We start from the raw sequence: 18,331 nt of genomic DNA on the forward strand, positions 1-18,331 counted from the left end.
TTGATTTGCAAATGCCACTGTTTAATGAAATATTTTTACATTTGAAGTTTAAATAGCACATACAATTTTCTACTTTATCAAATCTGTAATCAATACTACATATAAAAAAATCTATGTCAAGGGTATCTGTGTGAAGATATTTATAGTAATCATTATAACAGGGTACATACCTTTCCAAAAACGTTTTTTAAAAAGTTTTCAATGTAGTCATACAAATAGCCAGGAAACAAGGCAGGCAAAGAGAAATCAGAACTGAGAGTTGAGCCATTCCACAGGTAAAACAACTGGTAGTCTATAGAAGTTAAGTGGCCCAATTTATTTAGAAATAAAAATGAAAGTAATGAACTCAATGCTGCAATAAGGATTAGAATCTGATTAAAAATGCTGAGAACACCAAAAAGACAAAACTGTATGAGACCTTGTTAGAGTATATAACTTAAGGGGGAAGATGTGAAAATCTAATTAACATTAGAGAACATAAGCCACAGTCTGTAACAGAAGGTATTGATTTAAAAAAAAAAAGCAAAAAAAAAAAAAAAAAAAAAAAGCTAGGTATAATAGGGGAAGTTTCAAGGTAAAAATTGTACTTTTGAGAACAGAGACTAGACTGACAGTTACTAGAGATGAGAGGGGCTAGGGTACTGGGTGAAAAAGGTGAAGGGAATAAAAAGTAAAAATTGGTAGTTGCAAAATAATCAAAGTACAGCATAGGGAATATAGTCAATACAGTAATCCTATATAATACGGTAATCCTATATAATAAAGAGTTATATGCAAATTGACCATCACTCATGGCCACCTCCATGGGGTCAAAGATGGCCACCCCCATGTGGACACAAGATGGCTGCCACAAGATGGTCAGGAGGGGAGGACAGTTGTGTGTGATCAGGCCAGCAAGGGAGGGCAGTTGGGGGCAGCCAGGCCTGCAGGGCAGGGCAATTAGGGGCAACTGGGCTGGCAGATGGCAGCTGGGGCAAACAGGCCTGCAGGGGAGGACAGTTAGGGGGGACATAGGCCTGCAGGGGATGACAGTTAGGGGGGACACAGGCCTGTAGGAGAGGGCAGGTGGGAGGGACAAGACCTGCAGGGGAGGGCAGTTAGGGGCAACCAGGCCTGCAGGGGAGGGCAGTTGGGGGTGACTGCGCTGGCAGAGGAGGGTAGTTTGGGGCAACCAGGCCTGCAGGGGAGGACAGTTGGGGGAGAGGAGCCAGGCCTACTGGGGAAGGCAGTTGGGCAACCAGAGCAGCAGGGTAGGGCAGTTAAGGGTGACCAGGCCAGAAGGGGAGGGAAGTTGGGGGGACCAGGCCTGCAGGGGAGGGTAGCTGGAGTGACCAGGTCTGCAAGGGCGGGCAGTTGGGAGGGACCAGGCCTATAGGGGGAAGACAGTTAGTGGCGACCAGGCTGACCAGGGAACAGTTTGGCATTGATCAGGTTAGGGGGATGATCAGGCTAGCAGGCAGAAGTGGTTAGGGCCAATCAGGCAGGCAGGCGAGTGGTTGGGAGCCAGCAGGATTGTGAGAGGGATGTCCCAGATAGGAGAGGGTGCAGGCTGGACTGAGGGACACACACACCCCTTCCTCCCTGTGCACAAATTTCACGCACAGGGCCTCTAATATTGTAATAACCATATATTGTGCCAGGTGGGTACTAAAAATATTGGGGGGAAAAAACATTTTGCAAAATACACTGAGTGGCCAGATTATTATGATCTCTGAACATAATATAATAAAAGGCTAATATACAAATTGTCCCCTCGACCAGGAGTTCAACCAACAGGCAGGCTGGCCAAATGCCCATGTCCACCCCCCTGGTCAGACCCTACCCATTGACGAATTCATGCACCGGGCCTCTAATATGCATGTGCGCGCGCGCACCCCCCGCCCCCCCCCACACACACACACACTGAGTGGCCATATTATTATGCATTCAGAGATCATAATAATCTGGCCACTCAGTGTATATGATTTGTCTAACTACAATGCTGCATAACTGAAACTCAAATAATATTAATGTTAACTGTAATTGAGATAAAAAATAATAAAAGTTCAAGCACAGCATGTTAACATTACTTGTGAATTTCTCACAAAGACCAAAAGGGGGAGCCAGTGGTTAAACTTGTATGCTAGAAGGCATGCATCCAGGAAGCTGAGGAGTTGAGGAGCGCAGGCAAGGGAAAAATGGTCCTTGATAAGAGCACTGACCATCTTTGGGCTTATATTTATCTCTGAGATGGCAGGAGGTCCTTGGAGGGAAATAAAAGAATTACTGTCCATTGCTTAAGGACAGATAAGAAGTTAATAGCCGCTGTGATACTCAGGCACAGATTTTACTCAGTTTCTGTTTATTTTTATTGACTAACAACATAGGCGTGAGGAAGTATTCAATTATATGCTGTTCAAAAATCATTCTCCACCCTTCCCATTTGACATTAAGCTTGGCTATATGACTTGCTCTGGCCATAATAATATGAATAGAAGCGGTATGCTTCTCCTTTTGAAAAGGAGCTTTAAGAAACAGCTCTGGACTCAATATGCTTCTCTTTTTCCTCAGCCATGATCAGCCACATCCCAAACACGGGCTGGTGTCAGTCTGAGTCTTGGAATAAAAAAGACATGGGTGGAGGCAGTCCATCCACGATGTACATGTGTTATAAAAAAAAAATAATCTGTGTTGCAAGTCACTGTAAGTAGGGTAATTTGCATACTTTAGCTCAAGATAACTAATACACAGGTTACCGCCGCAGTGGCCCTTCCTTGCTAGAGAATACATATGCTCTTCCTTGGTAGAGAAGCTGTGAACTTAGATGCTTGCTGCTAAATACCTGGTGACTATTAGTAGGGAACTAAAAATCTGATTAGTGCCAAGGAAGTCAGAGGAATTAATAATGAATAATCTATGTGTAACTCTATGTCCTCCAGGGAGGGTTTCTTAATGAGAATTATAGTCCTTCTGAAATTGTATAAGCCACTATAAAATATAATAATTAAATAAGTAGGTAAACAAGAATGTCCACTCAGTCTAACTTTCTACAAAGAAGGCTGCAGAGCATAAAATGGTCTCAATTCTGATAAACCTGTAATACTGCATCAGAGAATAAACCTCTCCTTTGTAGCAAAAACTTCTTAGAGGTCTACCTTGATGTCCAGGGATCCAGATACCAAACATATGAGTTTTTATTCCATTAGTTTCAATTGCTAAGAAACCACACCTCTAAGATTCAATACAATCTAATGCTGTGGGTCAAAAAATATTCCCACAGATTAGAATAGACATGGATGCTGTGCTAAAAGAGATTAAGAAAGATGAAGATGGACATCCCTTGCAGAGCCTCACAGATGTGACATTTCTAAGAAGAAGTTGATTAAAAGCCTCCAAGTCTTTACAAAAACCTGAAGTCTCTGAATTCTACATATTTCGATCGATAGGTCTCATTCCTTACTTAGGCAAGGTGAAGAGAAACTTTTCCTAATTTTGTATTCAGCTGTCATACTCAGGAAGCATTTAGCTTCAAACTAAAAATCTATAGGGAATGCCGAAACTGGTTTAGCTCAGTGGATAGAGCATCGATCTGAGGACGGAAGGGTCCCAGGTTCGATTCCGATCAAGGGCAGGTACATTGGTTGCAGGCACATCTCATCGATGTTTCTAGCTCTTTATCCCTCTCCCTTCCTCTCTGTAAAAAATCAATAAAATATATTTTTTAAAAATCTATAGGGAAGAGTGTAAGAGCTGAGATCAGATAGGAATGGAGTTAGAGTGACTTTCTTTATTCTTGGTCCACTAATAGGCTACATATAGTGCCAAGTAATAGTACAGGGACAAACTGATGCCCAATCTGTAGTGTAACAGCTCAGTGAACCAAACCTGATGGGTCTGGGCGTAACAATGGCGATGCTCAGTTACAAAAGAGGGACACCACTGGCATTACAGGACATTTTGCTAACACCATTGAATCTGCATTTTTGAGGTAAGATAAGGCATATATGGTAAAAAGGCTTGAGAAGTGATTTTTATTATGTACTTCTGAATAGAAATCACTGTCCTAGGATAGTGGTTGCAAATTTGGAGATTGTGAAACTATTTTGGCCAACACACATTTGGCCCATCAATTGTTTTTATAAAATGTGAGTTAATTGACATTAAAAATTACATGGCAAATATGGATTTCCAGAAGGAAAAGTTTGGAAGTTCTGGAAAGAATGGACCTAAATTGTAAGTTGTCAACCACTGGACAAAGCCAAGGGGTAGCTGCTGCCTTTCAATGGGTCATGGGTATTTAGGTTCACATAAATCCCACCCTGTGTTACTTGTCAGACTCCAGTGGGTGTTTGAGTCTAACTCTTCTTTAAACATTCCTAGCTACAGGAAGACACCAATAGGAAGAGAACACAAGCATACAGGTTCAGGTTGGCATTTAAGCCAAATTCTAAAGAAAAGGTGAAGAGAATGGAATATAGAAAGAGGATCAGCCAAGATGTAACAAAGTAAAGAATATAATTTTGGGTTCCAGATCATAGGCTATCTACCTTCCTTTATGGTTTTGTATAACTTTCTTGCTAAAATAACTTCTCAGAGGGTGGTAGACAGGTTCTCGACATGCATGGTTGCTCTTAGGGCTTAGGATGCTTGGGGAAGCTTCTACAACTATGTGCTCCCCCAGTAATCCCTTGTTTTCCACAGGGAATTGGTTCTAGGACCCTTGAGGATACCAAAATCCGTAGATGTTCAATCTCTTATATAAAACTAGAGGTCCGGTGCATGAAATTTGTGCATGAGGGACAGGGGAAATGGGAGGGTGAGGAGGGTTCCCTCAGCCCAGCCTGCACCCTCTCACAATCCATGACAATCCTCTTGCAATCCGGGACCGCTGGCTGCTAACTGCTCACCTGCCTGCCTGCCCAATCGCCCCTAACCACTCTGCCTGCCTGCCTCATCACCCCTAACCACTCACCTGCCTGCCTGATCTCCTTTAACCACTCGCATGCCTGCCTGATTGCCCCTAAACACTCTGCCTGCTTGATCGCCTCCAACTGCTTAGCCTGCCTGCCTGATCTCCCCTAATTACCTCTGTCTGCCTGCCTGATTACCCCTAACCACTCACCTGTCTGCCCGATCTCCCCTAAATACTAGCCTGCCCAATCACTCCTAACCTCTTGCCTACTTGCCCCTAACCGCCTCTGCCTCAGTCCCTGTGGCTTCATTAGAATGTCGTTTAGCTGTCTAGTTTAATTAACATATTATGCTTTTATTATTATAGATGGTCTAAGGGCAATGTATACAGCCAGTCCTTCACAACTGCAGACTTTCCACTGTGGACAGAAAATACTGTTCCCAGTATGGGTCTTACAGATTTAGTGACATTTTCCTAGAGTACCTATAATAACTGCTTTGCTGATCACTCTATCTACCCTCCCATCTTTTCTTTAATCCTGATTACATTCACTATATCTTATACCTCTTTCTCAACAATTAATGAATCTTCTTACCTATCTATGTATCTTATAAAGTATTTTACTTTTATCTTAATTCTCACACTGTATTTTTACTTACATATGAACTGTATTATATAAACCAATAAATCCAGATGTTGCATTTTAATGAGGGGAAAACATTTTGTACATTAAACTGATGACATATAAATACTGACTTAAGAAGATGAATATGTGTATCAGTATAGAATATAAAACAAGAATGAATTTTAAACATAATGTGTACATTATTTTCACATTATTATTTTCAGTGAAACAGTCATCTTACTTAGTTCCCCTCTGCTACTTTATGTTTCCAAACTGTCTAGTCATCTCATGGGTCCCTTTCTGAAAAATATTTTTAAAAACTCTATCTTTCACTACCTTACTGACTTCCACAGTACTATAGTATCTGCAGAAATATTTAAGTGTATGTACTAAAATTTCAAGAACATACTGAATCAATGAAATAATGGAGATTTCTTTTTGGTGAAGAGAGCACCAAGAACTCTCAGAGACAAATAAGCACATTTACAAATATTGCAAAAATAAAAACTTGTATCAAATACCCTAATTTCAAAGAATATTTAAAGTGAAACAATTTGGGGTATTATTATTTATAAGAAGGAAATTGAACAGGAAAAGGTCTTACGATGATGATTCCAGAATGATGCTGTTAGCTTGTGTTGAAGATGGAGATCTGTGATTTCCAAATACTTCGCTTGGGGAAATGTGAACCACATGGTCTACCAAATGACCAACTGAAGATGGTCGTAACCGGGGTCCCTCTTGTGTGAATGCAGAATTTCGACTACACAAAGAGGAAGAAAATTGAGTAAAATGTGCTTTAATTCAATTTTAAAAATGTTATTTATATGATTCCTTCAAAAAGTGGGTGTGTACTTTTAAGACTAACCACATCAACTACTCAAAGTCTCTTGACAAAAACAGTGTGACATAAACAGAAAGAACACAGAATAAGAAATCAAAATCTGAGCTATAGACAATCATCTACCACAAGGATTTTATCTATTTAGTCATCTATTATCTCTACCAACCTCAATGTTTCTAGGTTTTAGTTACTACAACTTGGTGACTTAATGAGCACTCATAAAATAGATAGAATAAACGATTTAGAAATATCTTCTTGTCTGAATTATTTTTTCATTGTATATTGCATTGTGTGCTAACCACCCACAGTCTAATCATAGTCTTCCATCACCATATACTTGGATCCCTTTTCCCTTTACTACATTCCCCCCTTCCCTCTGGTAACTATCATACTGTTGTTTGTGTCAATGCCTTTTAGTTTTATATCCCACATCTGAATGAAATCATATGGGTCTTAGCTTTCTCTGACTGACTGATTTCACTTAGCATATTCTTTTTGAATTCTTATGTTTTTTATTTATGGGACTTTATTTACTTCCTATGATTAAATACGGAATTACATATTTCTATCCTCATACATGACATAGTCACATGAATTACTGTCACTATTATTAACTATGCTAGCTAACATTTACTTATTGCGTGCATTTTGTGCTAGGCATTATTCTAAGCATTTTACATACATCACCATTTAACTTTCATAACAATACTATAAGACTATTATTATAAATATAATTTTATAGATAAAGGAAATGGGACAAAGAGATTAATTAATTTGCTCAAAATAACCCCTATACTGTACTGTTTCTTTAAAATTTAGAAAAAAGCCAATCTTTTCAGATCATCCAGAATTGTTTCATTAATTAGAGCTAACTAATTCAATCATCTAGTTTAAATTTCTTGTTCCTGGTCACAAATGGATAAATGGCTGGCTAGAAAAGGGCCCGAAAAAGAAATTTCTGGATATTCTTCTAACAAGTTAATTAGCCTTTGAATACAAACAATCTCTTTTAAAGAAAGATGATTTAGCAACCTGTAATAAGCAAGACAGAAACTTTTTAGTCTATTTTTTCTAGAAAAGAAAGATATCTAGGAATTAAGTATCATTCTGTGAACCCCAACTTTTGATGTATACTTTACTGGCAATATGGTAGAAGTGTATTCTTTGGTTCACAAACATCTATCAGTGACACAACTTTAACGTAGTGTACACCGATTGGACATTAATGTGTATGAGATATTTCTTCAAATATTGTATTTCATACCAAAATTCAAATATTTTGTATATCAACCTATGGGTTAACAAGGTCTGTCAATGTACTGACACACATCCATTTATTAATATCTTAATTACATACACATATTATAACACATCTGTTAGCATTATAAAATGAAGATAACATCATGTTATTATTACTATCTACACCAAAATATACGGCATTTGTGAGAAATCCTAGAGTATAATAAACCAAAAGTGCTGAATAACACAGCTTCGTAGCATAGCTATGGCCAAGTTTGCATGAACTGATGTTGGAAATCCCTCTTTCTAGACCATAGAAAATGGCAGAGCAGTGGCTGGGGTAGGAGCTTAAGTAAGAGAATCATAGTCACTTAGAATTTTCAGACAACGTATGCTCCTTCAGAAATTCTAATGGAGATCCACATGGAAAAGGATGATGTCAACAACAACCATATTCTCATATTTTAAGTCTAGTAGCAGATTTTGATTTATTGGTTAGGAACCCTTACTTTAAAAGTTGACTGTGTAAGAAATTGAGCATTCTTGCTGAAGGCTCTACTACCTCATCTGATGGGAGGCTATTATTTCATGCCACTTACACAATGAGCTAGAGGCTCAGAGAAATGCTCAGAGGAAATAATGATCTGCAATAACAAAAGTCATATCTAACCAAAATTTAAATAAGAAATGTTTACATATTTTGATCTTCAAGTAATGGACATATATAGTCAATAATTTAGAAATGAGAAAAATGAACACCTGATTTGAGTCTGCACTTACTGATTAGGCGTCCCAGGTGGAGTTCGTGATGGAAGGCTTTGTGTTTCCAACCTGTCATCAGATACTGAATTTCTGCTTACTACTTCCCAATCCATTAATTTTCGTGCCAAGGGTTTACTTGGGGATCTGCCAAAATAATATGTAAAATTTTTAATTTTATGCACCAAACCATAAACCAAAACTCAGAATTTGTATTAACATATATTCTAGATGAGTAAATATAGTTTACTTTCAAGAAATTACTGTTGTCAGAGACTATTTATCAAATACTTTCCTAAGAAAGTAAATATTTATATTAAGGAAGAAAAAATAAGCCAGAAAAAGTAGGAGAGAGAATAGGGAAAAGGAGAAAAAGAAACAAGATTAAAAAGGAGAAAAGGAAAAAGCAAGGGAAGAGATGGCTATCAAAAGTTTTTTCAAATATTATCAAAATTGTAGAGTCTCTGAAATCCTTGAATGTATTAAATAATTCCTGACATATTATCTCCTGAATGTCCTTAAATTCAAACCCTGATCCTCTGCCTCAGGGAGGACAAGGCAAAAATGATAGTTATGTATATTACATTTTATTTGTATTTTTTCCTTCTAATATGTAGTAGGCCAGTGGATAGTTTTCTTTTCTTTCTTTTTAAATTATAAAGGCAGGGTTTATTAAAACACATTATTTATTTATTTATGTCCTTATTAACTTATAAATTATTTACTGTTGAAAGCATTATATATGTCTCCTTCCCCTGCTCACTGAACTCTCCCCACCAGTGAGATTTTGTCTCATGGTGGGAAATAAAAGAATATGTTTTGTTACCTACTTATATATTTCAGCTATCATCTTTTCAGAAAAGATATCGATCTTTGCAGAGATTAAACACCCTCAGAATTTTATGTAAGTTAACTAAAGTCTTTTTTATATGCAAATTCAAATAGTGGCCAAAATTCATGGAAAATATATGACATCTATCTAAATTTTAGTTTTTTTGAGATGCAGAGCTAATATGGAGGTTAATATTATGAATTAAACTACTTGTATAAAAACACATAATAAATTATCTTATGAACTGATAATTTCATATTTGAGTAAGAAAGTCACTAGGGGAAAAAAAAAGAAATTTATTGAAGAACACAGAGAAACAAAAGACTAAAAACCATGTAACAATAACCAAGAGTACTCAATAAGATTTATGTACAAACCAGGAAGCATATTTGGACTTATATTTACTTTTTTAGTATTCTAATCTCTTCTCTATTTGCTTTTTTTCTACAGTATTTTATTAGTCTTATTTTTTTAAAGTTATTATTGATATATTATTTGTCTTGTATTTTATTTCTACCTATTTTAAATCCCAGAAAATATTATTGGGTTGGCATTCTTTTATATATATTTACATCTTTCTTCCATTTCATTAGTCTTTATTTCCATGTTTCTCTCTTGAATTATTTTCTTTTGTAGAAAATATTTTCTTCTACAAAACAAACAAAAAAAAGCAAAAACAAAAAAACAAAACAAAACACCACAACACACAACAACAACAACAAAAAACCATGATGGGTGGGGACCCTAAATCCTAATTTTGACCTTACAACTAATATCTATGTTATCAGTACAATGTATAATCTTAAGGTCCTTTACTACCTCCTGAATTTTATAATATACGAGTATCTAAGTTTTCTGTGCAATGTTTTAGTCTACTAACTTTACTAAAGCATGAGGAACTTAAATTACTTATGAATCCAAACCACACAAATATATCATTTCATGTATTTATAGCTAAAGCCTTTTTAGTTTGGCCTAATGACATCTCCTTAATATAAGAACATTTAACATTTGCTAGGAGATGTAAATGTTATCAATTTAAAAAAAAAGGATGTTGATTCAGATTTCATTTTTCATAAGTAAATTTGAAGTTTTTAAAGCATGAACTTTAGCATTTATGGCTCTCTTATGAATGCTAATTCTTAATGTTAAACTATTCTTTCTCATATATTAAACTACTAAATGTAAGCTGTAAGAAAATTTAATAACGATAGCTAGGAGAGCAACTACTTTCATTTTCTAAGAGAGGAAAAAAAGTCATTTGAAAATGGAAAAAATCCAGTTATACTCACCTAGTTTAAAGCGTCAGAACACTTGACTGTTGTTAATAAACTAAACATGGTTGTAAATGCTTTGCATTTAAAGCTAAATTTCAGATATTTTATTTTATTAACAGTTTTAACCTCAGAGACCCACCCACTCAGACTTGCTGTCTATGTTTCCTGTTGAGTGTGGAAATTTCAGAGAAAAAAATACCACACTTCATCAGTGTGTTTGCAATGTGGTAAATTCATATTCTGACCATGGCACCTCAATTTTCTATTGCATGAGAACATTCTTATGCTTTCTTCTTAGATATTATATGACAATTAAAAAAGTATAAAAGCAATTCAAAGAGTTGATATATAAATAAAACACAGTTAACTTATTGCTGAAGAAAAACCAACCTTACATGAAAAGTCTAAGGAGAAATCTGTTCTATTTATATTGCCAACTCTAAAATTCTCTAATATTTTAAGAGAATGAGTGAATTTAATAATTACTAAAACCATCTGAATATTTTGGCACACGTGCATCAGGTCACCAAAACAAGTTTCTGATATATTATAAAAACCACCCCAGAATAGCTTAATCTTTCACTATTAACACCTTCAAAGAGGATTCATATAATTCTGACATGACAAGAGAAATAGGATGGCTATTTGGAGTTTATGGTATTAGAATGGTAGCTTTACTATTCGGTGAATGATATATATCTGTCTTATAAAGTCACCTATTAAACAATTTCACATTTTAATAATGCATATACAAAATGAAGAACTAAGACTCAGGTGTAACTGCATATTTCTAGAAATCTGATATAATCAAAATATTAAAACATTAACACTTATAAGAAAGTTATTTTCATGTGATATTAACATTAATATATAAATACAGCTATGACTTGGTACTCATATTAGAACATCACACTATAGTGGAACTAGTTATCAATTTGTGTTCAACAGTTTTGTAAATATCAAGTGAATAAAGTAAGTTTCTTGTTAAGAAAATAATGTTAGTTTTTGTCATGATGCAGTTTTAACAGAAAAGAATCAGAAAAATATTTACTTTTATTTTACCAAGTTTGAAAGGAGTGTTACAAAAAGTTAAGAGCTAGAAGAAATACATTTTTAATTAAAACAACAAAATTGATAGGATGTGAACTCTTTCTCAAGAGCAATTTCAAGGAAAACAATTTCAAATTAACGTTTTACTGTGCAGGTCCTTAGTAATGTCTAACTGGAAACAAGGTATCCAGGACTGTAAAAGGGAAGATTCTGAATAATTTCAGTAGTTACGTACACTAAGGTAGGCATCTCTGTGTTCTCATGGTCTTTTTTCTCCTTTCTAAAATGACCAAACTACTACTAATATAACACCAATATTTAGTAATATATTTAATAGAGAAACAATATTTTCCTCACAAATCTAAAAATAAGAAATAATAAATCGACTTCTAAATTTTTTTGAACAAATGCTAAATTACACCATTCAAAGTGAAGAGTCCACTTGTCGCAGCAAAATGGTATAGCTTTAACTAGCTAAATCCTTCCTATTTCAAGGCATTTTCATTGATGGCATTCCTGTGGGGTGGATTATTCACAGACCAACCAGGATAGGATGAGGGTAAGCAAGGAAGGAAGAAAACAAGTGCAGTAAATGTTATTGTTCAAACACATATAAATCATGTATTAATTAATTATATATATATATATATATATATATATATATATATATATATATATATATATATTGTTTTTGTTTCCAATATTTTTACACCAAGGAACTTATACTATTATTTTAAATTTATTTATTTATTTATTTATTTATTTATTTATTTATTTATTTTTAAAGCTTTTGGCTCACTGAAGACTCAGTGAGGATTTCTTCTTTTTTTTTTCCTTTAAAAAAAAATATATTATATTGATTTTTTACAGAGAGGAAGGAAGAGAGAGAGAGAGCTAGAAACGTCGATGAGAGAGAAACATCGACCAGCTGCCTCCTGCACACCCCCTACCGGGGATGTGCCCGAACCAATGTACATGCCCTTGACCGGAATCGAACTGGGACCTTTCAGTCCGCAGACCGACACTCTACTGCTGAGCCAAACCGGTTTTGGCTTAAATTTATTTTTATAGCATTCAGGGCATAGTACTGGCAAAGCCTCAGATAGCCTTAGTAATGACTTGGATTCTGGAGGCATGGAAGACCCAGGGTAAGGGGAAGAATCCTAAAGTTACATCTACAGTTTAGGATAAAAGGATTTAACTATTTAACAATTTACTGACATTATAAATGACTATAGATTTTTCAACATTAAAAAAATACCCAAGGATTAAAAATGGCAACAAATAAATGGATGCTACATGGACATGCTCCCAGGAACAAACTGGGATTACAACTAAAATACAGAAAAACTTCCTGAATAATCAACAGAAAACTTGCAGGAGAGAACCCTGACACCTGAGGACCAAAAGTGGATACTGCATAGCGAATGGTAGGAGAGGTGGGGGCAAAAGGGCTGGCTGGTTGCCCATAGACAGCAAATGAAGGCCCTGTGAGATATTTCAGATGTGGGGAGTTGCCACTGAGAACTCTGGGATCTAATCCTGAAGCTGGGCATCTCAGCAGAGAGCATCAAAACTGAGGAGAATACCCACATAATATCAGGCTGTGAAAAGCAGCAGGGTGCTGTCTGCCAGAGTGTAACACCTGAAAACATGGATCATTCACAAACATATACCAGATGTTATGATACAAAACAAATCTCTACAAGTCCAAGAACATTGAAATCATATCAAGCATCTTCTCAGATCACAGTGACATGAAATTAGAAATAAACTACAGTAAAATACTACCCCAAAATATTCAAACACATGAAGGCTATATAGCATGTTATTAAACAATGAATGGGTTACAACGAGATAAAGAAAGAAATAAAAAAACTTCCTAGAAACCAATGAAAATGAATACACAACAACCCCAAATCTCTGGGACATAGCAAAAGCCGTCCCAAGAGGGAAGTTCATACACAGAACTAGAGGCATACCTCAAAAAACAGAAAAAAACAATAAACTACTTAATAAACTATTTAATCCTACAACTTCAAGAACTAGAAAAAAGAACAACAAGAAAAGCCCAAAGTAAGTAGAAGGAAGGAAATAATAAAGATTAGAGCAGAAATAAATAACATGGAGTCAAACAAACAAACAAAAAAACAATACAAGAAAAATCAATGAAACCAAGAGCTGATGCTTTGAAAGGATAAACAGATAAACAGAGTTGATAAACCATTAGCCAGACTTATCAAGAAACAGAGAGAAAGGACCCAAATAAACAAGATCAGAAACGAAAGTGGAAGAGTAACCACTGATACCACATAAATACAAACGATTGTAAGACAATACTAAGAACAACTATATGTGAACAAGCTGGACAATATGGATGAAACAGATAAATTCTTAGAAAAATAACAAGGTCCAGACAGCTTCACAGTGAAATTTTATCAAACATTCAAAGAACTAACACCTATACTCCTTAGTCTATTTCAGAAAACCCAAGAGAAAGGAACACTTTCCCTGTGTCCCAATATGTGGTCTATATTTGAAAATGTCCCATGTGTGCTTGAGAAGAATGTATATTCTGTAGTTTTGGGAATGTTCTCAAGTTGTTAAGTCCATCTGATCTAGTGAGTTGTTTAGCATTGCTGTTTCTTTGCTAATTTTTTTGTCTAGAGGATTTATCCAGTGATGTTAATGGTGTATTAAAGTTTCCTACTAAAATTGTATTGTTGTCAATTTCTCCCCTGATATCTTTTTTTTTTTTTTTTTTGTATTTGGGTGCTCCTGCATTGGGTACATATATGTTTAGCAGAGTTACATCCTCTTGTTGTATCGATCCCATTAGAATTATGAAATGGCCTTCTTTGTTTCTGTATGGTCTTCATTCTGAGGTCTATTTTGTCAGATATAAGTATTGCTACTCTGGCTTTTTTTCATTTCCATTTGCCTGATAATTATTTTTCCATCCCTTCACTTTCAGTCTCTGTGAGTCCCTTGTTCTAAGGTGGGTCTCCTGTAGACAGCATATAGAGGGGTCATGTTTTCTTATCCATTCAGACACTTAATGTCTTTTGAATGCAGCATTTAATCCATTTACATTTAATGTTATTATTGATATGTATTTGTTTGTAGACATTTCTGTACTTTATGCCTGTGTTCCTTCCTCCCTTTCTATTCTTTCTTTAGCATTTCTTGCATTTTAGCATTGCTAACTTGGTAGTGATAAATTCCCTTAGCATACTTTTTTGTCTATGAAGCTCCTGATTTCCCTTTCAATTTTGATTGATAAATCTTGCTGGATAGCATATTCTTGCATTCCGTTATTTGCTTCACATCAGTTTGTATATTCCATTCCATTCCATTCCATTCCATTCCATTCCATTCCATTCCATTCCATTCCATTCCTTTCTAGCTTCGTGTGTTTCTGTTGAGAAATCGTTTGGTAATCTGATGGGGGATCCTTTGTAGGTAACTCTCTGTCTCTGTCTTGCAGCCTTTAAGATTCTTTCTTTGTCATTAACATTTGCCATTGTAATTATGACGTTTCTTGGTGTAGGTCTTTTGGGATTTCCATTTCATTGGGACTCTCTGTACTTGTGTGACTTTTTTCTTCCCCATATCAGGGAAGTGTTCTGTCATTATTTCTTCAAATAGATTCTCTATTCCTTACTGAGCTTCTTGTCCTTCTGTAATTCCTATTATATGTATGCTACTTCATTTTGTGGTGTGCCAAAGCTGCCTTAGGCTCTCCTGCTTTTAAATTTTTTTCTCCAGTTGGTGTTCAGATTGGACTTGTTTCTCTACCTTTTATTCTAACTTACTAATTCGGTCCTCCACTTCTTCTAGTCTACCTTCCATAGCATTTTTGATTGTAGCTATATCACTTTTGATTTCTTTCTAATTTTTGCATAAGTTGTTGATTTTGTCATCCACCTGATTTATGAACTGTATGACCATTAAGCTGAATTCTTTTTCTGTCACACTGCATGCCTCTGTTTCACTTATTTCCTTTCTTGGCGAGCCTCTTTTTCTTTCCTTTGGGGACTGTTTTGTTGTCTCTACATTCTAACTATAACTAGAAGGTCCTAATGCTGAGTTGCAGGGGCCTGAGCCATGTGCAGTGGGAGCATCATGCCACCTGAGTGTGAATGAAGAGCTCGGACCTCAAGGTGTGTGGCTGCCAAGGGTTGGTGGGAGCCACACACACTGAGAATCAGAGTCACCAGTGCTCAGTGCAGCCTCATGTGTGCACCTACAATTAGGGACCCAACATGTGTTACATTGATTAAAAAAAAAAAAAAAAAAAAAAGTCCCCGCAGGCATGCACCTACAATCAGAGTCCTCTAGCACATGCCAGGAATCAGAGACTCCATGTGCACGCACTGAGAATCTAGTATTGGAGTCTCTGTTGCTTAGTGTGGTCTTGCGCTGAGAATCAAGGTCCCCATGTGCCTGTGGGCCAAGAGTTGGAGTCATAGGGGCCCAGAGTGAGTGCATTGAGAATCAAGGATCGCGTGCACACACAATGAGAAACAGAGTTCCATGTGTGTGCACCGAGAGTCAAGTCACTGGTGCTCATTGCTAACTCTTGTGTGGAGAATTAGGGTCCCCAGTCTGCTTGGGGGGCTGGGTTGCACAGTTGCCCTATGTTCAGGGGAGGCCCAGTCTTGCGCCATGGGAAACAGACTCCTGTGTATGTGCCAAGTCAAAATCAGGCAGCATAGCCACTCAGTGTCAGCAGGAGAACCACTACTGTGCCATAGGAAACAGACTCCCATGTGTGCACAATTCCAGAGTCAAAGTTAATTCACACAGCCACCCTGTTTCGGCAGGAGGCCTGCTCGCATGGAGTGGGTCTGGCAGGTCCTATGCTGCCGCAGCAGGGGAGCGGATGGGCTCTGTGACTCACAGCTATCTGTGGCCAGAATGTCTGGAGACTTGGTGTCCATGGTTCTGCAGCTGTGGTCGCAGATCTTTGTCCCAAGTGCTTGTAAGGTCATGGCTTGTGTCTGAGACCAGATTGGGTGTTGGTGAAGCTAGGATCCAAGTCACAAACAGTCCTGTTCTTCAAGATGGCGTGGTCTCTGTGCCCATGCTGGCCGCCCCAGCGTGCCCGTGGTGCCAGTGGGGTTTTGCAATCTAAGACTGCCCAGTCTGGCAGCCCTCTGGAAGACCCGCAGGATCTAATTGTCCCTAGCTCTCTCACACACACGCCCACCCACACTCCTCTATTGCTCCCTCACTCTCTCACACATTCTCCGTTCCTGCTTTCTTGCGGATCGCCATCATTTTTCCAGTGTCTCTGAATATTTAATCATTTATTGCATAATCCTGCTAAGAGCATTGCTCAGACATATCAAACTAGATCTGTGCCAATTTAACACCTTTTTCCATTACAAATTTGTTCTCCCTTCTACATCCCATCTGTTGTAAATCATTTAAATCTGACATTGAACCATAACACCTTAACACACAAAGCCACCCTACAAACTCAGAGAAGCAGCGAAAATGTGAGACAAGGAAAGAGATCACAAACGAAAGAAATGGAGGACAAAAAGCTACTGGATATAGAGTTCAAAACCATGCTTATAAAATTTTTCAAGAATTTCCTAGAAAAGGCAGATAAAATAAATGAGACCTATGAGAATATGAAAAGGGATCAACTAGAAATAAAGAATATATTGTCTGAAATAAAAAATATTATACAGAGTCCTAAAAACAGAATGGAAGATCGCAAGAATCAAGTCAAAGATTTGGAACACAAAGAGCCAGAGGACACTCCTCCGCAGAAGCAAGAAGACAAAAGAATCCAGAAAGTTGAAGACAGTGTAAGAAACCTCTGGGACAACTTCAAGCGAATCAACATCAGAATTATGAGGGTCCCAGAAAATGAGAGAGAGCAAGATACTGAAAACATATTGAAAGAAATAGTGAAAGAAAACTTCCCCCACCTTGTGAAAGAAATAGACTTACAAGTCCAGGAAGCGCACAGAACTCCAAACAAAAGGAACCCAAAGAGGACCACACCAAGACAAATCATAATTAAAATTCCAAGAGCAAAATACAAAGAGAGAATATTAAAAGCAGCAAGAGCAAAGCAGGTAGTTACCTATAAAGGAGCACTTATATGATTGTCAGCTGATTTCTCAACAGAAACCATGCAGGCCAGACAGGAATGGCAATAAATATTCAAGGGGATGAATAGCAAGAACCTACAGCCAAAAATACTCTACCCAGCAAAGCTATCACTCAGAATCGAAGGCCTGATAAAGAGCTTCACTAATAAAAAAAAGCGAACAGAGTTCATCACTACCAAACCAGAATTATATGAATTGCTGCAGGGGGTTCTTTAGGAGGAGGAAGAAAATAAAGATAAAACTTATGAACACAAATATATAACTATCAACAAGTGAATCTAAAAACCAAGGGAATTAAAAAACCTGATGAACAATATTAACTGTTGAATATAATAGAATCAAAGGTATGGAAGGGGAGTGGACTGACGATTCTCGGGGAAAAGGGGTGTGGAGGGTGTGGGAAGAGACTGAACATAAACTGTGCACCTATGGATGAGGAAAATGGAGGGTGGGGAAAGGGCAAAGGGTGGGGTGGAAACCTGGTGGAGGGGGAAAAAAATGAAGAACTTTTGTAATAATCTAAACAATAAAGATATATACACACACACACACACACACACACACACACACACACATATATATATATATATATATATATATATATAGATACATAAAAAATATTGTAGTTCAGGCCTTCATTATTTAATATGAACAATAAAGATATATATATATTTTTTAGTTCA

General features: G+C 36.8%; 1 protein-coding gene across 5 annotated transcripts in view; it reads right to left on the reverse strand.

The window, feature by feature from the left end:
* Positions 1 to 18,331, reverse strand: part of PTPN4 (protein tyrosine phosphatase non-receptor type 4) — a 175,468-nt gene that overhangs the window by 54,440 nt on the left and 102,697 nt on the right. For all 5 annotated transcript variants that reach the window (XM_084892217.1, XM_084892214.1, XM_084892216.1 and 2 more), the window contains 2 exons: positions 8,380 to 8,505; positions 6,121 to 6,279 (listed from right to left, as the gene is read on the reverse strand). In XM_084892217.1, the coding sequence (XP_084748343.1) occupies positions 6,121 to 6,279; positions 8,380 to 8,505 (285 nt within the window). The remainder of the gene's footprint in view (positions 1 to 6,120; positions 6,280 to 8,379; positions 8,506 to 18,331) is intronic.

Source organism: Pipistrellus hanaki (assembly GCF_964339955.1).
Source record: "Pipistrellus hanaki genome assembly, chromosome: 8".
In the NCBI taxonomy this organism is placed as follows: domain Eukaryota; kingdom Metazoa; phylum Chordata; class Mammalia; order Chiroptera; family Vespertilionidae; genus Pipistrellus; species Pipistrellus hanaki.